This window comes from Python bivittatus, unplaced genomic scaffold (assembly GCF_059951505.1).
Source record: "Python bivittatus isolate LINGU-HERP-01145 unplaced genomic scaffold, Pbiv_v1 ctg000700_np1212, whole genome shotgun sequence".
In the NCBI taxonomy this organism is placed as follows: Eukaryota; Metazoa; Chordata; class Lepidosauria; order Squamata; family Pythonidae; genus Python; species Python bivittatus.
Genome location: NW_028277098.1, coordinates 37680236 through 37705179, shown reverse-complemented (window position 1 = coordinate 37705179; position 24944 = coordinate 37680236). Strand labels below are relative to the sequence as shown.

The window sequence follows — 24944 nt, the reverse complement described above, 5'->3', positions numbered from 1 at the left end:
TGAGTCCTGTGTTCATTTAATGTGCGTGCACATGCGCACACACAAATAGGTATAGTGAATTCTCATGAAATCCATGTAAATGATTATATTTCACATAGTCTGATAGAGCATACCTTATTACAGGATTGCTTTCTTATTAAGAGTAGACAAGGTGGTGTAGCAAAATCTAAAGTACTCATAAAAAGTGAGGTTGAGAATGTCAGGGTTAATTTATCAGTGCAGGCCACATCTGCACACTTTCCCAGTTTTTGTGCTACTTGCTGATAGTACACAGAGACAAGCACAGCTAGGAAAGTATGCAATCAGTGAAATTGTGCTAAATTTACACACTGGGAGTTTATCTGAAATGAGTTGAGGGTATCCTCATGAATTAATAAACAAAGTCTTACAGTTCAAGGGCTTTTGAATACCAATTGGTGGAATACTAGCAGTAAGGGAGGGCTGATTTTGAGCTTCCTATATGATGCTGGGTGCAGTTTGAACCCAGATTTTAGACTGCACAGACCTCTGATCTGATCTTTCAGGTTATTATTATATTTTAAAATAACATTAATGAAATAAACTAGAGAACCAAAAGGAAACTTAAAAGATGCATCCTATTAGCTGGAATGCAACACGAAAAGAACATTAATTATTTGCAAGGATATTTTACCAGATTCCTTATTAGTTGTTGAAAAACTATATATGTAGTCAAATCTTACCGAACAGGTGATAATTATCATTTGCAGTGAGAAATTACCTCAAAATAATTAATGAATTCTAATTCTGAAGCCTTTTATTTCAGCTACCATTAGGATTCTTTTTAAGGTTGTTAGCTTCATTGGTTTATTTACATTCTCTTTTAAAAATGAATTATTTCAAGCTTAATGAAGAATACCTTAGCTATAAAAGCCATAGCTTAGATATAAAATCATGCATGGTACTTAATGGAGTCCTTTTACTTTCATCACTATTCCTTTATTCAGATTCTGAACTTGCTTTAATGTACAATGATGAGTCCGTCTTGGAAAACCACCATCTTGCTGTAGGTTTTAAGCTTTTACAAGAGGAGCATTGTGACATCTTCCACAATCTGACCAAGAAACAACGTCAAACTCTCAGGAAAATGGTGATAGACATGGTAAGAATATGATTCTGTCTAACATTCTATCTGTTCCTTAAAACAAAAAATGACACGTTGCTCCCTAAAACAACAACAACAACAAAACCCTTTCTCCTTTCATTTAGGTCTTGGCAACAGATATGTCCAAGCACATGTCGCTTCTGGCAGATTTAAAGACTATGGTAGAAACTAAAAAAGTTACAAGTTCTGGAGTCCTCCTCCTAGATAACTACACAGATAGGATACAGGTCTGTATGGGAAATTATCTTGCTGTCATACCCCTCTCTCTCTCTCTCTTTCTCTCTCCCCCCCCCCCATACTCAGTACCATGACATCCTTAAGGTCAAGGCAAAAAAACAGATGAATCACTAAGCTCTTGGATAATTGTGGATATGATGTATCCGGTGGGCTTCCCATGGGAGACATTCTTGCTCTGGTGCAGGGAACTAGCCTTTCCATTGCACATGTGTTTTTTTCAGTATTGCAAGGAAGACCACCTGCAATGTTTAGCAGGTAGTAGTGAAAGAACAGTGCTTGAATAAGAGAAAGAGGATAGAGAAAGATAGTTGGGAATTTTAGAGGGAGTCATCTGGATGCCACTGAGGCTCTTCCAATATAAATTTCTGCCTATGCTGCTATTATTGTTAGGGACAGGACTGAACTGATAAGCTCTTGTGTATGTAAACAATATAATCACATAAATTACTCCTCAAGGTAGTAGCCCGTGGTGTCTTGAATTCTTCTTTCCTCCAAACTATTTGGAAAAGACAAGATCCTACAGCATAAGGAATACAATTAGTTTAGTGTTCCTTTGGATGAATAGTGTGGTAAATGTTGTGTAATTCACACATTTGTTCCTTACATGTTGATGGGATTAAGGATTTAGTCTTGTCATGGGGAACTGTTAAAAAAGGATATTTTACTTAAAAATAGGGAATCCAGTTGAATGTTTTCTCTACTTATTTTTCTATTCAATGGTGATAGACACAGGAACATTTACCTCATTATTTTCCTATACTGAAATCTCTCTATGTTTTTAAATACAGAAATTTCACTTCAGGAAAATTTTAAAAAGGATGTTTAAAATCCTCAAATAGGAAACAAAGCAGAGAAAATATTGGAACAGGTTTCTTCTCTCTGCAAATCCTTTTTATCCCATAGTTACACAAATTCTAATCCTTTGTGCTTCATATATTCATGCAACAGAATATAATTGCCAGAACAGGAGAAACTAACTAGGTAGGAGTATATAGCGTAGAAGATACTTGTTGTTCTCCTGTTTAATGGTAACCTGACTGATACAGATTTTCCATTTCTAATGTGGCAATAGTTAATCATTAAAAACAAATGCCTTTAGTATTGCAATAGTTAATCTCTTTTGCCCATAAAAATTTCCTATCTTATGTTCATTTTCTACATAGAAAGAATTAAACTGAAGAATTTTGCACCAACCTGGAATGACAATCTGTAGTTAGATCAGATCCAAATATCTTTAAATTATATCTTTTCATTAGTGTGGCAAGATGTCTGTTGGGCCCTTTTTGACACTAATTAGTTAATTTGACAGTAATTTCGCTCTTCCATAGTAATTTGGCTCTTAAAATGCTGCTGTCCAGAAAACCCTACCAACTTAAGGAAGGGATGACTACAATTCCAACCCCTGTTATGTCTCAGCACTGAAGCAGATCAGTGATTCTGTCCATACCAGAAACCCCAGAAATAGAGGGAAGAGAGAGGAAGGGAGACAAATGCCTTCTTTGGTGCTAGTGGCTAAACATTCCATGGGATCAGAATTCTGCCACTAGAAGAGCTACTCTCTACTGCTTCTTTCCCTCTACTTCTGCCATTGATGGCAAGACAGGCGAGGGAGAAGAGAGACCTTTTTTCCAGCCCTTGGTAGTCCCGCTATTTTTCTTCTATTCTAGAGAAGTGTATCTTCTATTATCAGTTCTCCAGTCCTACGGCATGATCCCTCAGTAGAATTGGAGAACTGATTGCAAGCAAAGCACCAAAGCTATGGGGAGGTGGGCAGTTGTACTTGGAGGTGCTGCTTCCTCATGCATACACTTGCCACCAGCTGGTTCTCAAGATGGAATGGCTTTTTGGCTCTGTCTTTCCCACGCCAAAAGGCAAACAGCCCTGAAAATCAGTAGCCTGCCATAGCCTCATGTAGCCAATAGGAGCAGAGCAGGCTCCTACCCTAAAGTTACCTCAAAACAGTTTGCCACTGAGTGACCATTTGGCATAGCTTTTGCTGGCAGAAATTTTTTTAAAAATTCACTTTTGAAGCAAAGGAAGAAAGGTGGAAGCTGTCTTCAGAGTAGATCTGGAGTGAAGAAGATATGTCTTCATGTCCTTGACAAAGGGCTAATAGCAGTAGTGTTTTCACACTGCAGCAAGCAGGACATGAGCCCTAGGAATTATTTCAGATAATCTTCCAGTTTAAAAGACACTTGCTGGGACAAGTGAAACATGTCTAGGCAAATACTTTGTATAGAGTCCAGTGGATAGTCAGACATCATTTTGCCTATCCCTGATCTCCTTGAATCTGGGCCACACATTCTTCATCAAAGTCATGAAAGCTACATGTAACTATTTTCTCTTCACTGACTATATTTTATCTTCACATAAGATTGAGAAATACTGACTAGCCCATAAGCATTGAGTGAGATGATGAAATGTAATCCTAGACTACCTAGTCATAATCCCATTTGTTTATTGCTACATTAGTCTGGCGTTCTTGCTGATTTAAATAATCTGTAAGAGGTGTCAATGCCTACGATTGAACCAGAGATCTTTAAATCTTCTGTTTATCTCGAATTATTTATTCTCCTATGAGTGTTTGTATAATAAGACATGAGAAGAGTAAAATAATATCCAAAACAGCTTTCCACTAAAGAAAATGGCTTGAGGTTATACTTGCATAATTCAGGTGACTAGTTGTACAGTTTGTAACAATTTATTCTGTATATCCATGGTTGGCCTCCCATCAAATAATTTGCTATATCTCTTGATAAAAATGTATCTTAGTTATCTTTCATAAAATCTTCTAAAATAAAACTCTTTTTGATCAAAACGTTCTTTCATTAATGTGAAACTGTTTTCAAAGTACCAATAAGTACAGAACAAAATGTTGCCCTATTTTACATGATGAGTTTCAAATTACAATTTTTGCATTGCAGGTTCTCCGAAATATGGTCCATTGTGCTGATTTAAGTAATCCTACAAAATCTCTTGAGCTCTATCGGCAGTGGACAGACAGAATCATGGAGGAGTTTTTCCAGCAAGGAGACAAAGAACGGGAGAGGGGAATGGAAATCAGTCCAATGTGTGACAAGCATACTGCTTCTGTGGAGAAGTCTCAGGTATTTAACTTTTCTCTTTTTGATCTGTGATCAGTGTTCCAATTTACAGTTAATAATGTTGATCTGCTATTGCTAAGTTTTAAGGAAAGACAGCTTTAGAAAAATGTCATGGTAAAATCCCCAAAGTTTTCTATCTTTAGTGTACAAGGCAGATTAATCTCACATTTTCAAATGCCTCTTGCACTTTTGTGAAAATATACCTACAACATATATGCCATCCTACTTCCAAATTCCACTGAATGATAGAGGATACTACAGACATTTTCCACCACCAGCACAAAGAGATTTTGTCAATAGAAGGTGATCTGTCCGCCATAAATTCCCCATTATGTTTCTGGAAAACTCTGAAAGGCTACCTGCAGCAGTATTCCTATTGGCAGAGCATTTTGGTGATGCTGCTGCTCCAGGTCAGCTGGGTCCAGTGTGTGTTCTTTAGCAAGGGCCAAGGTTAGGCACCAAACATTTGCCAGTCTCTGCCTGGCAACATTATTTCCTCTCTTCTAGTATATTTAGCAAGTAGCAGAAATTTCAAGAATGGAAAGAGTAACTCCTCTTACTCTGGCTGCTTGCGTTTTGTCGAGTCGGGATGTAGCAGCTTTTCTCTTGGCTTATATGACAAAGTTTTCTGCTCTCACTTTTTCATTTTGCAAGGAAATAACCAATTCTAACTGTGAGCACATCAGAGTCATTTTCATGCAGTGGTTAAAGCATTGGGGTTTAAACTGCAGAGGCTATTTTTGTTTGAGCCAATGGGAGACCAGTCTCTCATTTTCCCTCTAATTAATTTAACACAAAGGATAATATGAAGGGACTAGGTATATTGAATTCCCTTAATTCTTTCAAAGAGGAAATATAGTCATCATTATCATAAAGAAAGAAACTATATCATTAACCAATATCTTCTATAATTCATTTTGTTTGCTTTTTTGGATCTGAGCCAATACTGCTGTAAAAATTAACTCTCAACTTAGTTCTGGGGGTGTTTCTTAACGGATGTAAAGAGCAAAAGATCTCCAACTTCTGATAACCAAGCAAAGTGATTTAACTAAAAAGTCTCCACTGAGTACAGACTACAGGAAACTTTTGTCACTTTTTGGCTTAAGGTACCTCAGCGGTTACAATAGAATTGTACTGGCTTGTTCAACATCCTGTTGTGTCTGAAGGAGGCAAATGTGATTTCCAAACCAAACATCCTAGCAGAGAGATGGGTTCCTTTGAGAACTATTTTCCTGTTCTGTTGAATTGCCATCCAGCAGCTTTTGGAGTTGAGCAAGGAAATCCAGTCAGACAAGAAACTTTTCCATAGCTTTTACTGTCCATTCACTTTTCTCCATCCCGTTGATCCTGCTTGTCAACTAACAAGCAATTTTATCCTGAGCTTTATTACTTATTGGATAATATCAGGAACAGTCATTATTTCCCCTTAACATCATACATTTCTCCATTTAAAGATAGTATGTTGTTCAAGTACGTTAACTATTATAAATTCCACAAAACAGTAAAATAACATCAAAGTTCTAAAAAAAAATCCCAGAAAAACATCCGTTTTTAGAACACTAACACTAAAAAACGCAAATTCTAAGGTTTCAGTCAAGTAAGATTTTCATCAGAATGTCATAGCATACCAGCATTTTTATCTACATTTTTTGCTTAAGTGATACTTGGAAGAGTCATATTTCTCCTTTGGTTTTTTAAATAGATACGATTAGTTTAGCGACATGGCAATTTTCATTAGAGCGCACTGATATGGTAACCACATCCAATAAGCATTTCTTTTGTAGTTAACACTCTTCATTCTTTACATTGTATCAAATAATTTAAAGATTAATAGGTCATTTCATAATACACTGTTTAAAGTGCTCTTAACAAGTTTCTGTCTGAGTCCTGATATCTTAAAGAATAGTTACTAACTAGTTTTAAATTTGGAACAGAAACTTAAGAACTCCTCCATGTTCTTCCTCCACCTCCGAGGAAGGCATCCGAGGCTCACTTCAGCTCAAGCAGGCAGCAGATGCCATGATTTCCATTACATCTGAACTATCCTAATAATTAAAAATAGCTCCCACTGACAGAACCTTGTAGTTTCTTCATATGCAAATACTATTATACAGACATTTGTTATATAATTGTCATAAATTATATAGCAACAGCATGACATGATTAAGAAAGTAAAACGAAACTTACTGAACAGATGTATGCTGCCACAGTGGATACAGCATTTTATTTAGGAATTTTGTTACAAATGTTTCTTTTGAGTAAAGCTACTTGGGCCTTGTCTAACCTGATTATAGGATAGAAAGAGTCTTGATCTTGGCCTACGCTGAGATTTAGATAATGGGTAGAAAATCAGTGTTAGTTCCACTGGATGTTTGATTCTAACTTCAGAGTATCATTTTGTGATTGTATTGAATGTTGCAAGCTCAGAGCCGTATTTGCAGGGGGACTCCTGGAAATGCAAGTATTCTGAATACTGATCTGTAAAGTGTAGTGGCAATAGGAGTCAGTCAGGAATGCTTTCATTTAGCTTTGGCTGGTGTAATGTCTGCATCCCTTCCTGAAGAAAACAAATCTGGCCATAATGATCCATGCCCAATAAATTTCTATACATATACCATAGCAGAAAGATTATATTATTCCATTTAGTTTTTAATGGTTTTTAATATCCACTCTGTTTTACCCTTAAAAAAAGCAATGAGTGGTGTGATATATTAGTGTTTTTTTCATGCTGCGATTTATCTAATTTCTAATTGCTTTGAATGTAATCCTGAGAGAGAATTCATAAATAGAGTAAGTAATGTTTTTTCATAAATTGAGCATTGTAGTAACCACTATTACTACTTGCGTTACAGGTGGGATTCATTGATTATATTGTTCATCCACTTTGGGAGACATGGGCAGACCTAGTACAGCCTGATGCCCAAGATATTTTGGATACCCTGGAAGACAACCGCAATTGGTATCAAAGTATGATCCCTCAGAGCCCCTCCCCTCCCCTCGAAGAACGCAACCAAGACTGTCAGGGCCTGATGGAGAAGTTCCAGTTTGACCTTACTCTTGAAGAGGAAGATTCTGATGGGCCTGAGAAAGAGAGTGACAGTATCCATTATTACGGCAGTACCAAGACACTTTGTGTGATTGATCCAGGAAAAAGAGATTCTCAACAGGACGCTAATATAGAAATTGTGACAAAAGATGCATCGCCTATTGATACTTAACATACTGCATCCATAATGGTGATTTTATTCATGTACATGCAGGTTGTCTCATGTACTAGCCTGAAAGTCTGGGTCTTAGGCCAGCACCTGTTATTGGCTAGAAGACTTTACAACTACTCGAGATTGGAGTCAGGGTTAAAGAGTGTGTAATGACTGCTCAGGAATTAACAGGTAATATCTATTGCAGCTTAAGTTTTGTCAGCCAAAACAAAATAGTCCTGGTGATACGAAGGCAGTGTGAGCTGTTACAGGATAAGCCTGATAGTGAATGACACACAATCATAATATTTTCTATTCTTAATAGATTCTGACATCTAGATAAGTCCGACAGCTCAAACTACTGTTTCCTAATTTTGCATTTAAAATTTGTCTATCTGTCTGCAGACCCGTGTGCCTTTTTTATAAACACTTCCACATCTTTTCGAGAAGCCTACTAAATACGCAACAAACCTGTTTGATATCAATGTATATTTTATATTATTATTAATCCTGTTTAATGAAAAAAGTCTTCCTCTCTATGGGCAATACGTATTATTTTACTGCAGTTTAATTGTTTTGACTCACTAAATAAAGCAGGGTGCCCTCCTCCTTGCATTACTGCACCACTGATCATTTTATTAGTCCCACAAAACCTAGGTTTCTCCTGTGTTGCTTGTCACAAAAAACAGTATTTTCCACTCAGCTGTTTTTGACTTCGTTGTACACAGGATAAAGTGTAGCTTTGTGTTCTCATTGGACAATGCAGCATGTATAAAAACTGACATATTGTAATATGATAGACAATCTCCCCTTTAAACAACAAAACAACACTCAGTGGAATTTGTGTGCTTGGTCCTACTGTGCTTTTTCCCCATATTCTTCACGTTCACTAGGCTGAGTCTCCTTTTCTTCTCCTCAACTTGCCTTGAGCTATTACACGTCCAGTACTGTTTATAACAGTGTATTTATTACCTAATGTATATAATGTAATGTTTTGTAAGTATTAATTTATATAAATTAACATTGCCAGTCAGTGGTGATGTTATTTATGTAGAAGACTCTGAATGAGAGTTGCCTTTCTTGTAATTTTTTTGTATTGCATAAAATGGAAAGAACCAGAGCACAGTGAAAGAGACATATGGAACCCAGAGAGGGCATTCAGATATTGGCTCCCAGGGATTTCAGTTTCATTTGAATTCTGGAAATCATGATTTCGTAACTGGTGAAGATTTAGGATGGTTTGTTCAGCAGAAATGAAACTACCGAAATGTTGAAAAGGTCACACCCAGTAAATGCCACAAAACCTCCTGTCATTTCCCAATTTTTAAACCAGCCAATGTGAATTTCTATGACAAAATGTGAACTGATACTATAATTGTGCTGTGAAACTTCTTCCAACAAAGCTTGTGAGGCATGTATACAGTGCCGATTTCAATTTGTAAAGCTATGTTTCAAGCTTTCAGTCCAACTTGTGACTAACTAGTTGATGAAAATAGCACAGCTGTGCATGATACATGGGTTTGTATGTCTGTTGAACACTGCGTTGTTCCAGGTGGTTATTTTATTGTTTGAAAGTTTCACACAATGTATGTTGTTAAAGTATTATATATTGTGTTGAGATGCATTCTTAAGAGATTTTTATATGAAGTGAATAAATGAAAGCATGACTTAGGCTGAGCTTTCCTGCATGGTCTTTTCAGTTACACACACACACACACACAGAGCACTTCCTTCCTTCAGCCTACCTTAGTTTTTATATGCTTATTAATATAACATGAATAAATTCACTTGAAACCAAAGGTACCTAAATTCTTATAATAGCAATATTAAAATATCAATAAGTAGATTTAAATTAAAAGACAAGACTGAGAAATAAAGATAACTTCATGCAAATTTTAAAAAATTATTTTAGGTTCAAAATTCAAGTAAACATCTCCATTAATCTATCATTGCTTCATAAAATATTACATTACAGTCTATCTCTTTGGAAGTCTCACTGAATTTGATGAGATGTAATCTGAATTAAATAGATACTCAGTTGCAGGCCTTACCTTTAACACTTCATGAACCTGATGAAGTAGTCTAATTTGCAAGAGTTCATGATCTTAAATAATTTATCCTTTGAGGTATTCAGGTACAAATACAGATTATGGATAACCAAATCAGTTACAAAGCATGTGTCACATTTGCCTCAGTTTTAAAGTACATGTAATCAGTTACTAGGAAAGAAACAGGCCGTTCCTTCAGTGTATTTTAAAGGGAAAATGTAGCTATATATGTATAGCATCACAAACTATACGTATAGCTTGTGAAGAAGTTCTAAGAACAATTATTAATTGCAATTTGGAATCTGAAGTGTTCCACAGCCCCAACTGACCACTTTAGAAGTAGCTACTTTCTTATTTTATATAAGAAAGACACAATGTTTCTTATTTTCTATAAGAAATACAGACTGTATCATGTACATACAGTATCTCAACTTTAGAGATGGCCCCTTGTTTCCATGTCTGCCGTATGTAAGCATTTCAGTCTGTGCAAGCTAGTAAGGATAGAAGACAAACAGGCAATTTTTGCAGTTAGACAAACACTTGTTTCAGTTTTTAAACATATTTAGTAGCTTTTAATCATCTATTGCATTGATAGTGCTCTGGACTGGAAAGCTGCAAATAATACAAAATGTCATAACACAATTAAAGGTTACTTCCTCACCCCAAACTGGTCATTTTTACAGATCTGAGAATACTGAGAAAATGTACAGACCACCATGAGCCAATCATTCTTCTCTCTGCCAAGGCAAAGAATATAATTCAGAGTGTCACCCAAAGTTTTCCCTGGTTCTGCCACAACAAAAATCCCCCCAGCTTCATTCCACACAAAAGGAAACCAAAAGTAAATTGCCAGCACCTTCCGCATTTGGTATTTTTAGCATGTATTGTTGTATGCATTTGGTCATTTTCAAAATCAAAACAGTAATACTAAATCTGCACAGTTGCTATAGGAAAATGCCTTGGCTGCAAAGCCTCCCTTCTCCTGCATGGAAAAGCCCCCCAGTTGGTGCCTATGCAACTGGGTGCTTTTCCCATTAGCTAGAACCACGGTTGCATACCGTGGCAGGGTTGGGAGACAGGCCTCCTAATAGGCATCAGGAATAGAGTATAGGGCAAGCAGAGCCAACAGGTAAGAGTTGCTCTGAGCTGAAGAGCTGGGAGGTGGGGTGAGGCAAGAGTTCCCATCAGTGAGAAAACGTCCACAGTGGTGCAGCCTTGCAAAGGGAAAAGCCACTTTGTTCTGGTTTTAAATAAACCATCACTGAACCTGAAAGAAGTTGATCCAGCTCCCCAGGATCAACCATAAGACAGGACAAGTCTATGGTTACTTCTGACTTGCTGTAGAGTTTAGAGGTGCCCAAACAAGCCACCTTCAAAAACCCAGCAAAACAGGCAAATCAGGGGTGTACTAAAGTCCCACTGATTTTGCAGCACTGTTCTGACCACTGTGGTCCTTGCCTTTCTTCAAAACTATTGGCTATGTCTGCACAACTCAATAAATCAGAACAAACTGCAGTGGCAGCATTCACACAAGATGCTAAAGCAAAAACAAACCATATTATGCTTAATGTGAAAAGGCAATTCATACAACATGGCAAGCCAGCATGTGCTTGCCAGCATGTGTTTACTTTTGTGGTAGCCATTAAGCATGATCTTCACCAGCAAAGCAGTGTCTACTATAGGCATAGCCATGGATAATAAGCCATCATGGCTATATTCACACAATACACTGTCAAAACCGAGGTAGATTGTCCTTACCTCTGGGTTTTTTGTTTTGTACAAGGAAGCTGGCTCTGAATTAGGGTTCGGTCTGAATAAAATGTGAGGAGACCACACCCTGAGGAAGACTAACTTTAAAAGTGCAGAATTAATCTGAATACAAGTAAGTGAACATGTACATAGGGTGCAACCCCACTCATTTACTAGTAAGTCAGTCTTCCTGAAAAGAATGACCTGGTATCTGAGTAAACATGCTTACATTTGTTCTATCATCCTACCATGCTACCAAGAGATATTTTGTACAATTACTTTAAAAATTTCACTGAGATGGAAAGAGATTATATTTGTCCCATGGAGGTTAATTACAGTTGACATTATACCAACTGCATGAAAATAGGAAGGACAATTCAGACTTCATATACCATTTCTGTCTCCTCCTTGGTCAAAGCAGCTATTATGCTTAATAGTTACTCCTTAGTAGCAAAGCAAATTATCACTAGCTTTTTTTACATGTATACTTTCATCCTTTTAAGATAGGCAAGGTCAAAAAATAAGCACAGCAAGGACCCCGGCAATTCTCTTTATTGCTGTAGGGTAAAATAATAGAATCCTGAATCCAGGTTTCTCCCCACCCCATCTTATACCAAACAAAATCAAGGCAAGGTTATTTTGATTTTCTTTCTCACACTTTCCTCTTTCTCAGAACTAAGATTTGTTTATTTTTTTTTAAGTTCCCTTCAATGGTTCACTCATTCCTTCCCATTCCCAAAGCCAGGTCTACATCCCTTCACATATATTGAACCACAAACTAATCAAGCACATTTTAGCTAATATGCTGAGTGAACCCAGTTTGTGGCTAGTGGATCATGCAATTTGAAGTAATGGAATATAATGAGACTAAGTGACCCTAGGTAAGTATATCTTCAAATACTATTAATATAAATAGAAACACAGTTGTGTAGTTACAGTAGCACAACTACTGTATAAAACAGACTTCTCCAATCTAGTATCTTCCAAAGGAGTTAGATTTCAACTCCCAGAATCCCCCTATTAATCATACCCTGAGGGATTATGGGAATTGACCCAACACATTTGGAAGGCATCAGCTGGTGGAAGCCTTAGTTAAAGTTAAAAACAGGACAATCAGAGCAATGTACTTACCTAGAACAACTTTGATCCATCTTTCTCCAGATTTTCCATTCTGATGGAAACACTGTCCTACTGATTCCTAATAGCATTACATTCTTCTCGTGGAGTCACAGCAATATTTGACTGTCATCCTATCATCAGTAGATGTTCCTAACAAGCAGCAACAGCCAGACAATGTTGAAGGACAGAGTTGTGTATACTTAATTACCCATCTTACTTTCTTGGCTGTCCTCAGGTGCCCTGTTGTCAAGAAAGACTCTGTTGTCAGTCGGATTAGTTTCCCTACTTGAGAGTAGGAGTTGCAACTTGGTATTCACTGAGAGTGGCAAATGCCTTGTTGGGCCTGATAATACATGCCTTCAAGTCAGTGTTGACTCCTAGCAACTACCTGGACCAGTCCCTGCAGTTTTCTTGGCAAGATTTCGGAAGTGGCTTGCCATGGCCTGCTTCCTAGGGCTGAGAGAGAGGGACTGGCCCAAGGCCACCCAGCTGGCTTTGTGCCTAAGGGGGGACTAGAACTCACCGTCTCCCTGTTTCTAGCCTGGTGCTTTAATCACTACACCAAACTGGCTTTCTAGCATTTATATAGCACTTCTGAACGTTTAAAACAGTTCAGACATTTGTTTTATTCTTATTGTATGGATTCTTCCTTGGTGCTTGCCAGGTTCTCTGCCTTAATGGGCTTTCTCCTTTAAAAAGTTTATTTTAAATGCTGAATAGAACCCATTTTTAATATCTTGAAAAGAGTAGAATCCTTTAAAGATTTTGTTCGTTTGGGTTTGTTTAAAAAATTATCCCCCTGACCCTTAAAAAATAGTTGTGGGTAGTAGAAAATATCCTTGAGGGCAGGTTAAGGGAAGACAGGTAGAAAGACAGGTAGAAGACCACACCCTCCTCTGTCTGCCTTTTGGTAAATAAACATTTACATTTTGTTAGTGTTGCTGCTGTTACTGCAGACCATTTTGTGACCAGATAAGCCCCCAATACCAACTTTTTTTTTTTTAGTCCCCACAGCATGCTCTCAAAATCAGATACATGCTCCTGGTTTCATATAACATGTTATATCATAAACCAACTATATTGTAGTCTACCAGGTCATGGAAACCCAGAAATGTGGATTGAGTGAAATCCCACAGATTTATGGTGGGAATACAGAGCCAGGCTCAAAAAGACGGCTTTATAGCATTTTTGTAAAGAAGATCCATAAACGTGCTGCGAGCCAGAGAGAGCAGCCTGAAAGAAATTGTGGCTGTCTAGTGATTTCATCTTAAAAAAGAGATTCAAGTCTGGGATTTCCTGATTCATAGCTAAGTCTCTAGGCCTATAATTTTATACCAATGTGTCTCAACCTCGGCAACTTTCAGATATGTGGACTTCAACTCCCAGAATTCCCCATCCAGCATGCTGGCTAAGGAATTCTGGAAGCTGAAGTCCACACATCTTAAAAGTGCTGAGGCTCAGAAATACTGTTCTATACCAATTTACCTGAAAGTAAGATCATTGAACTCTGTGCAGATTATTTCTCAGTGGAGTTGCACAGAATTGTCATTATGCACAATTAGTCATTAAACTATACTAAATCCCAGTTCTTGTTCTATATTTTATACCACTTACTGCTTAATCAATAGGATTTTAAAACCAAGAGCATCTGTTGCTCTTTATTCCCTATTATGACATAGAAAAGAGTGAACAACATGCATTCAGTCACAGGTCTCTAGCACCATCTGGTGGGAAAAGATATAATAGGTCTTTACACAGGCATGTTTTAATTTTATTATCTAGCAGTGGGAATGGCTTCATAGTTAGAACAAGAGGCATTTTCTGCAAAGCAATTAAAGTATAAATTCAAGATTATTTATGTGATTGATACAAGGCTAAGATAGTTTCCCACCCCATTTTGCATACAGAAGCCAACTACACTAGCAGTTGAATATTTCTTCAAAACAATAATGGGACAACCACATTGCTGCATCTGTGACCAGCCTTTTAGCACATGTCATTTGCTATAGGAGGGTGTAGTCACACTTCCTCTAATAATAGAGCCAATCTCATTTTTTTAAAAAATAAAACCAAATGTATTTCTTAAGTGAGAAGTACAAAGTGTCTCCATTTCAGAGAAATTTAGATGAAAAACCGCTGTCCAAATTTCAAATTGTGTGCTAAGTTCTTTGAAAACCTATCCAGGGCTTCTGAAGAAGAAGGTAAATGTGGAGAGTCAAGCTTTTCCAAAAGGGTGTTTCTCAAGTGATGTTGCTCTTCCTAAATGAATGAAACTAGGACTAATTGGTAGGTGAGTTCCTTATGGATATTAACTTGCATATGCAGCTTATGACTTTACCCTTGTACTCCTGTATTCTGAGGTTCCTGGAAGACTTGTTCATGTGAAAAATAATTCCATTTGTCAAATCTATATCCTGCCTGACTTCTAACGCTCCAGTGTGATTAACAATTGATTAAAGCGAAGCCACTAACAAAAGCAACCACAACAAAGATATGCTATAAAGCTAGTATATTGTTACATGCAAAAACTCTATAAAGCTATCAGCAGAGCATCCACTGAAATCTGAAAGCATTTCAGCTCACTAACAAGCAGTACTGGAAAATTCTACATAACATTGTGTGTCAACTGTGAAATGAAGCCTAGTATGAATGGTTGTATATTTAAGACACCTCAGAGCCAGAAAAGCAATGGCCAAGGAAGCAGAGTAATTTGGAAAGAAGGCTATGTCCACTACTGAATTGAGTCATACTCCATCTAAATAAAAAGAGGTTGCCATGGGTGTTCTTTTGGGCTTCCTGCAAACTGTCAAAGTCCAAAGTGTTGCTTGCCAGTTTAGGTTGGTAACTGTTGTACTCCTAGCCACAGGAAGCACTATCTCAATCATGCATGCACTAGTTATAGTCAGACTCAACTAAAAGGTGAAAAATTCAATGGGTACGTAATCTGACCATTGGATTAAGGCTACCATCTCTGGGCTGCTAAAATTGGGACAGTCACTGGACAACAGCCAACAGACACATAAAAGCTTAACAATTTTCGCCCACGTTGTGGTCTTCTGGATTTTTGGAGCCCAAATACGTTTGTCCTAATCTGGCTTCTCATTGACTAGACCAAGATTTGGCAATCTGTATTCTCAAGATGTTTTGAACTTCCGCACTCACCAACCAGAGCGTCACTGTCAGGTTTAGCCCAAGGAACTCCAAGAGACAATGCAAAATCAGTTCAGCTATATTTATTAGCTTCAACCTCTAGCAAGAATCTTCCCAGACTGAAACCCCAGCTCCCAAGCCAGCCAGCCACAACACTGTGATTTCCTCAGGGAGGTGCCAGCCTCATCCTCTTGTAGTTCCCACGCTCTTTCGGTGAACTAGGAAAACGCTTATCTCCCTGAGCCTGGCCTTCATAATTCCATTCCATCACAGTCACCAAGGAATTGTGATAGTTAAAAATACCTGGAAGGCAGATAAAAGATTTCTAGTCTAGACTGCCAGATCAAGTAATAACAGTACTGTACCAGCTGCACTGGTGAACAGTATATTAAACAAAGATTGCTTTTACTCATTTTGCTTAAAGTTCACTTTTGAAAGGTCCAATTTAACTTACATAACTTCCTTATCAGTGCTAGATTTCAAAAGGTCTTTTGGTATGCATTATTTTTGCATATGGCTCTTAACTAATTTACAGCAATCCTCTATGTATCGCTGCTTCAAACTTCTTACATTACTCAGATTTTTTTAGTCTCATAACTATTTTTATAATGGATACTATACTTTTAAAAATATTACTTACCGCTTGTTGGAATCTATTTTTAATGCTAGGTTACTGAATAGTGCTTTTATTTCTATAAACTGCTTATTGTCTAATAAATATAACTTTTACATATACTGTATATAAATAAATACTAAAGTAATATGCTATAGTGAGACAATGTTTGTAATTTCCAAAAGTTCAGCCATCTACTAGACATCCAGATTTTGGGGACCAGATCTGGGAGCTCTAATATTTCATACTCGGAAAAGTAATTCCTTTTCTCCACTTCACTTCCATTCTGATCATCTTAACTAGCCTGATTCTCTCTCTGTTGTTGTAAACGTCATTTACGTAATCGTATTTTGCAGCTACTCCAATTTATCTCAGTAATGATGTGCTATGCAGTGTTAAACAAGAACATTTCATCTTTTAACTTTGTTACTGAAAATTAAAAAAAAAAAAAGGTACAGGATGAAATTTCAGGGTCCAGCCCACACTGCACACTGCCGCCATGAACAAAACAGAAATGTTGTGTGAGAATGTTGCACGTAGTTACACAGGCAGTACCGTGATCAGAAGCAACATTACAACAGAACAGAACAGAAAAGCATCTCCCAGAACAGTATTTAAGACCAAATAGACTCATGTGTAAAGTTTGACTTCCTGATCACTTTAGATGCCAATTTTGGTCTTCCTGGAATACAGATTATACATGCTCATAAAGATAAGAAGTTCAGGATCTTGGCATAGCTATAGTGAGTAACAGTGTAATTGAAGCTTGTGCTCCTTTCATCTCAAGTTGTATTTTGTGTGGACAAAGCTATTTGTTTTAAAATACAGCATTTTAAAAAGGGCAAAAGTCTCATTCAGTCTTAAAGCAATCTGGGCTAGAAATTCAAACAACTCTCAGCGTGATTTCCAACCTGCCTTATTACACGCATAGATTTTCCAGGGAAGTTGTAAGCTATTTTCACTCAGTCAGAATAACCAATGATTACTGGAAGTAGCTAGACCAATGGTTTGTTTTTGCAACAAGCACCACAGATATTATATCATAAATCAGTGTTTTTTCAACTGTTTTCTCTATATTAGCCATTATTCTGTCACTGAAAGCTTTTGAGAACCACCACATGTCAAGAGACAACAGCATGATACCATTATGTACTTGCCCCTTACTTGACTCCCCCAATGGTGTCCACAGAACATAGCTTGAAATCTTACAAGATAACAGATCATGAGATTTAAGCCTTATTAAGGTAAGAAATATTCAGAGGTTTGGGGCAAAAGCAAAAACTGCCCAGAATCACTTGGAGTCAGGTAACATATACAAGTAATCAATTAATTAATTAATTAAATCAACATCACCGTGAGAAAAGTAGTGTTCTCTGAGATTTTACCCATTTTAAAAATACTTTTATTTATTTAATTTCTATTTAATTTGTTTGGCTCACACACAGATCATCAGCAATATTTTCACGGACCACCAGTGGTCTTTGGACTGTAAGTTGAGAACTACTGTCAAATACTTTTGCTGCTAAAGATAGATAGATACAAGGTAGAAAGACAGATTTAAGATGTCAACAGGGTTGGAGTGTACCTCCAGTTAGGTCTTGCAATCATGGATGGGTTTTTTTTTGTTTTTTTGTTTTTTGGTGTTTTATGTTGTTTTGGATGTTTTTGGCACTTATGCCAGGGCCTTCTGGATGTTGGAGACTGGAAGCCAATCCATGGTCTGTTGTGAAGACAGGTATTACAAGAGATTTTTGGTATAAAAAACCAAGAACAGAATGGTTGGGCACACAAGGTTAAGGAAGAGAGACTGGATCATGAGGAATGTTTAGAAGGGACTGAATTGCTTTATTTATTTTGCCTACAGCCTACAACCATGGGGACCTTTTACTACCACTGTTTGGATTGGAGAGGTCGGAAGCTGTAGAGAGTAAGGAAGATGGCTTTGACAGGATATGCAGAAGTGATGCCTAAGCAAAAGGTACTGAAGCATTTTTTAAGTCCAGATAACATTTGGAAGTGGCTCAGACAGACTCCTCCCTAATTCACTGGAGTATAAGAAGGAGGAGGAGATACAGTACAATCAGACCTACAAGATTCTATTACTATAGCCAATCTCAATAAAAGTAGTGTTAGCCTTCCTGTGAAGTTGATTTCATGGTCTAGTTAACTAGTGGGGCTGGCAGAGGTGATGTTCTTTAGACTGGATGGTAACTAAGTTGGCTTAGCAAGCATGGGCATTGCTGCCACACTGCCAGCATTGTGGCCTGGTGGAACCAGCAAGTGAACAGAGTGAAGAGTCCTGAAAGAGCAGTTGTTTGGGCCTGAAAACTTGGGACTAGCTAGGCTTATCTTGCAATGGCGCTCCCTTTACTTTGATTTTAATTAGCCGAGAATAGTTGGTTTAGACTGTTACAGGCATTTATGAATTGCTGAGTAGAGTTTAGGCTAAATGGATGGTAGAGCTACTGAGTCCTGGGTGGCTGGCTGAGTCACCATTGTTGGAAGGTGAAGAGAGGCAGGGCACTGTAGAGCCCCAGTGACTTTTCAGGCAAGAGACAGGTGGTGACCAATGGTGAAGCCTTGTACCTGGATGTGGAGATTTTTCTCCATGGAGTATCTAGCCCATTCCCCTTTTTCTGCCTTCTTAGGGACTACCTTGGGTGGGAGATAGGGCAAGGAGCATGGAAGTCCTGTTTAAGGTGAGAGGAAAGTTGGGGTGAGACTTGAGCTGTGAGAGGCTGTGAGAAGGCAGCTGGGATCTTAAAGCTTTGTACCAGTTGATTGGGAAGGTTTTTAAAACCTGTAGTTGGCATAAGTGTGGTTGTGATTGGTCATGTGGTGCCCAGCTGAGGAAGCTCTCTGATAATTGACTGGGGGTGTTGGGTCTTAGTTGGGATATGGATTTTTTTGGGGGGGGGTTCTTTCTTCTAGTGGGGAGAGAACTAACTATCCTTGTCAGGATGTGGACTTTGATAGTCATATCCCCTGTGGTGTTGGGTCAAGGGATATATGGTGTGTGGCATCATACAGGCCATTTCAGGAGAGACCTCCCATTTGGTAGCAATCTTTGCTTCTGACCCAATTACCCCATCATGGGGACCAGATGGCTGGAGTGCTGGTGTTATTGGCCTAAGGATGTGGCAGCGCTTCGAGGTAGAGAAGTCTAGGGAACCAAAGTTATGAATGCTAATACTGCTTTTAATATAGGGTTACAGTAACAGAATCTTGCAAGTCTGAATATGCTTCCCCCTTCCCTCCCTTTATCTTCATGAGAACTAGGGACAGACATGTCTGAGATGCTTTCTCAAATTGTATTTCTGCCTCAGACTCAGATTTCTTTTATTTGACAGTTGTCTTGTTTGTGGTGCTTCCTCCTGTTCCTCAGGGTTATTCCTTCTTCCCATTACAGGATGCTGATGGCTAATGACAGATCTATTTGCAATAAGACCACTTTCGTCCATGATTTGGTGTTGGATGATGCAGCAATCTGGCATGTATTACTGAGACTAGGCTGGCTGAAGATCACACTGTGTCAGCCCTATAAGATAGACCAGACTAAGAAATCAATATAGGCCAGGACTACTTTTATTGACAGCTATAGTAACAGAATCTTGCAAGTCTAAATGTGCTTCTCCCCTCCCTCACTTTATTTTTGAGTGAAGTCATGTGGGCCTGTCTGAGACGTTTTCTCAAATTAGTTTCTTGGAATGGACTCAAACCCCCCCCCCCTTCTGGGCTACAGAGACAATCTTGGGATGCTGCTGGTGTACCGACCGCTCTTCGGCATCTCTGTGGCACACAAACCAATGAAAGCCCTTCAAAATATCTTAAGAAGACCAAAAGGCACAAGATGAAAAAACAGGAGTCATCTACAACATACAGTGTAAGGGCTGCAACAAACTCTATGTAGGACAGACAGGCAGAAGACTGGCAGAGCGCATCCACAAACACCGCTAACAGTCAGAAGACACGATGAAAACTCCTTAATCCCACAACACATGGACAGATATAACCATAGTTTTAACTGGGAAACTGTCAGCATTTTAGACCAAGCTAAATCCAAAAATGCAAGAGAATTCTTGGAAGCTTGGTATTCAGACAAGGCAGTGATTAACAGACACATAGAGATAAACAGCATCTACACACTATTCAAAAGAGGCAAAAGACCAGAACAGCTCCTCACCAGGAATGATCACCCAGTAAGCAGAGGTTACCACAGGGCACTCAAGCAAGCAGCAAACAATATCCTAATCAAGGAACTACCAAAAGATCAAAACAAAACCCCCACCCCCACCAAGACTGGCAGGGCATGCAAGAGTATATAAACAGAGACCAAACCCCATCCCATTCCAGCAGTGAAGATGTTACCTAGCCGGGTAATGAAATGTTTGCAGAAAAAGGACCAAGCTCAGAGAACCCCAAGGACTCCACATTTCCATCAGCATGTTGCCATAGTCAGGTCATGCCCTGTTCCAGCTGTGACTAATAGCCAACCATGCCTGCTGCAGGGCTGACAGACCTATTCAGATGGTCCATTAATGGATTCCATCGGTTTTCAAAGGATACTTGAGGAATTTCCCAGCTGTCTGGAAGATAGTTCTGTTCAGTGCCTGGTAAACAACTGGCAACAGAAATTGAACCAGGCACTGGACATTATTGTACCTAAGTGGCATCTTTCTGGGGGTTGATCCTGGTGATCACTTTGGTTTACTGAAGCCCTCCAGTGGCCAAAACCACACCTGCTGGTGGAGAAAGATGACACGGGCTGGTCTGTTTTCTTACTATTGCAAATTCTTGCCATATTCTGGCCCCTGTGCTCAGTCAGGCATCATATAGCAGCTCCAATAAAGCTTCTTCATTCCTCTTCTCCAGGTTTAGCATTGCATATATTCCTTCTAATGGGCCTTATTTCATTCTCCCTTTCCCCAGTTTAGGATGCTATTGGGAAAAGCCTTTGAATTAAACACTGCCAGCATTCCACTTTCATAGATCTGATGCCAAGCCAAACAGATCTATGAAAGTGGAATGCTGGCAATTTTAATTGTTGGGGTTTTCCACATCTTTTCTGTTTTCTGCAACCACTCTTCTCCTGAAACTATCCCTTTAACAGCCTTTCATCAGGATTTTTTTGCAACCTGCCAGACGAATGTTGAAAAATACATAAACAGAGTGGGATGCGGGAAAGGAAGGAATGTGAGTAAAGTACCTTTTTTTCTTCTTGTGAATTGGAGGATGAAAGGATATTTGTTAATTCATGGAGTTAGTGAAAGCTGGGAGAGGGAGGGGCCCTCTGTTATTGGCCAGTTTAGATGGGAAAAGAGCAAGCTTAAAGAGGGAAGGTGTGAGCCCTGACTAGGAGCCTCCTGTGCAAGCTCTCCTCTGAAAACAACATGCTCATAGTGTTTGAATGTTAGAACAGATTTGTAACTAATGAAAACAATTGGGAAAAATCACAGGTTGGTTCTAAACTGGGCTGTGAAATGAGTGCTATAAGGCTAAAACAGATTCTGAGGTTGAGGTCACACAGCACACCAAACTTAAATGGTGTTTGCTTGCAATTTAACATGTGGTATGAATCCAATGGTGGTCTATAATCCATGGTGAACAGTGTAATTTTGTGTGATTCCAGTCAATTGTGATTTATTCTGACCTGGTTGAGGAAACCATGGCTTAGTATGCTATATGAATGTTGGGAATAATTTGCACTCAGTTGGATGACCAAATATACTGGGTATTATATTTTAATTCCTAACTTTATTTACTCAGAAAAGAAAATTCTACAGATCTCAATGACATGATGACTGAGCAAATGTCTAAAACTGTAGCTACATTTGGAAATCATAAGAAACCATGGTCCCAAATATTCCTTTCTGGAAGAAGGTGATTGAGCAAGACCTAGGCTTCCAACTCCAGATCCATCTGGATGGAATTGATTTTCAGGAGTCTGCTGCTGCCAGAAACAAGACTATCAGATATGCAGAAAAGGATTTTCTTCTCTGTGGCTGTTGGGTTATTGAGTTGTTTTTATTATTGATTACTGGTGCTTCTATGCTGCTCTATAGAGGCATGTTTGGCTCCTGCTCTCCCAGTAATTAGGCAGGTGGTAAAAGATACCTTTTGCCAAGCTTTCAAATATTGATTGTTAATTTTGGTAAATATTGATTTTAATTTTGTTTTTTATGAAAAGACACCCCGTGTGAAGCCTCTTCCCTTCAGAGATATTTACTGCTTATGACAGCTTCCTATTAAGAAATTACATTCAAATGAGTCCATGGAATTCCATGCAGGTATGAGGAAGCATGCTGAAGACAGATGTTTCACAATCACCCTTTTTGGTGTGAGTCCAAGAACCAAGGGATTGCCAGAAGAGCCAAATTATCTGTACCCAACATAAAAATATCTAGCAAGCAATACAGGAGAGAGAGGGTTCCTTCTCTGTTCTGTGCTTGTATTTCTGGTGGCTAGCAGGTCAAAACATTTGGTAAGTACAAATTTCGCTTGTTGTCATTTTATGACTGGGTGGCTATTGCCTGGGGGTTACACCTTAAAGGCTCTGGCTTCTCGCGTCATAGCTGAAGTCAACATCTTGGGTGGCTTTTGAGAAGGATGGCTTTAAAGACACATTCTGAAATGCAAGTTCTCCTAAATCTTCAATGCTCATTTCAGTTCATAGGGTGTTAAGTATTATGCTGAAAGGCTGAAGGAGTAAATTTGATGCATTAGCCGTTGCAAGCTTAGACCACACTCTAGGAAGACTTGGAAGTGGCTTCTTATTCTAAATGTTTTTGAAGGACATATCATTTTTTCCTGTTCACAGAGGAATAATGATAAACCTTTAGCATATATATTCATATGGTTTGCACTTTTGATTCTGTTCACTAAATTCTAAGTGCTTACAGTATTTATCCCACTCCAGGAGGGTTAATTCTAGACTTGGGTTGTTTCTCCACCAGGGTCTTTTAATGCAGCTGAGACATTGCTCTTACGCAATCAGCTAAAGGGGGATGTAAACACTGTGCCAAATGGCATTTTAATAATCCCACTATAGAATATTGGGTTGGGTCCTGCTTTAGTTGTGATTCAAAAAAGGTGGTTCAGAGCATGAAGTGGTACAAAGGTAGCTTTGGTCTGTACCTCTTTAAAGCAGTTGCATCTTTTCTTGAGATCACATAGCAGCTGCAGAAGGTAGCAGTGTAATCCCAAGAAAAGACATAGCAGGCTGGTGCTATGCCTGCACTCCATCACACTTTATTGGAATTGCATCTGCTCCACTGCCCTACAATATTACTAGATGCTTAATAGCATAGCCGATATCAGTCTACTGTACTCAGAAGAAAGGAAGTCCTTTGCATTGTCAATTAATCATTTCCTTCCTGCAACCTCTGACATGTTTATGACTTCCTGATCTGTGCAGCAGTCTCTAACTTGTATACTCCTTATTTCATGCAGGGAAGGAATTTTTATTACGTCCTTTTTTCAATCATTTTTTTTCCTTACACAACTGCAATGTTTTGCAATTAAAAGTGACAAGATGGTAAAAAAAAAAAAAATCCACAATTAAAATGTTCACTCTGAACAAGGAATTGGAAAAATAATATAAATAATATATTATTTTATAAATAATAATATAAAAATAATTTCAAATGAGGTAAGGTTGGCAAAATATGCTAAAAATAACACACACACACCAAAACAACCCTTCTTTAAATGTTTACCCAAAAAATAGACAGAAAAAGAATCAACATACTGGTGGTTCAGTAAAAATGACAAACTGCTAATAAGTAACAAAAAAAGGCAGAATATCTTAATAACTGTTTTGGTTCAGTTTGCTCCAACAAGGGGCATGTATTCTTCCAGGACCTTCTGAAGACCAGGAGTGACACTGAAGAGAGGGAGAAATAAGTTTGGGAATGTCTATTCATTTTAAATTAATTTAAATCCCCAGGGCCAGATAAATTGCATCGTATAGAATTGAGGGAATATGCTGATGGTCTCACTGAAGCTTCATATACTGTCTTTGATAAGTTCTGGGAAAGTGTTGAAGAGCAAATAACCCAACTTCAGAAGATGGGGGAGAAGAATCTGGGGAACTCCAGGCCAGTGAGTCTGGTACCAATTATTGAGAAGCTTCTTAAGGAGATCATAAAGTTCTTCATGACTTTTATAAATTTGCTTAATAAATAAAGTTCAGTGTAAGTACCTTGAAAACAATACAGTAATTACCGGAATGGATTTGTCTCAAGTAAATCTAGCCAGACCAATCTTTGCATATTTTTTACTGCAATAATTTTCTCAACAGATCGTGACATTGTGGAAACATATCAGCAAATCATTTCACAAAGTAGCCCATGACATTCTGATTACCAAACTAGTTGTGTTGGCTGTATGGCATGCAAATTTAAGGTACATAGCTCAAAGAGGGTTCATCAAGAGTTCTTCATCATACTAGAGAGAAGCATTAAGTGGGTCTCTAATTTCAATACTTTTTAAAATTAACCTTTAAATGAAGAAGCGGGGCAAATGCTTATTCAGTCTGAAAATGACACAACATTGGATGAGATTACTAATTCTCTAGAAGATAAAGGTAATTGAATGAGATGTAAC

The 24944-nt window shown here is 38.3% G+C and overlaps 1 protein-coding gene across 3 annotated transcripts in view; it reads left to right on the top strand.

Annotated features, from left to right (window-relative positions):
* Positions 1–9327, top strand: part of PDE4B (phosphodiesterase 4B) — a 224325-nt gene extending 214998 nt beyond the window's left edge. For all 3 annotated transcript variants that reach the window (XM_007424888.2, XM_007424890.3, XM_088153749.1), the window contains 4 exons: positions 966–1120; positions 1228–1350; positions 4285–4467; positions 7317–9327. In XM_007424888.2, the coding sequence (XP_007424950.1) occupies positions 966–1120; positions 1228–1350; positions 4285–4467; positions 7317–7682 (827 nt within the window). In that variant the 3' untranslated portion in view covers positions 7683–9327. The remainder of the gene's footprint in view (positions 1–965; positions 1121–1227; positions 1351–4284; positions 4468–7316) is intronic.
* Positions 9328–24944: the final 15617 nt, after the last annotated feature.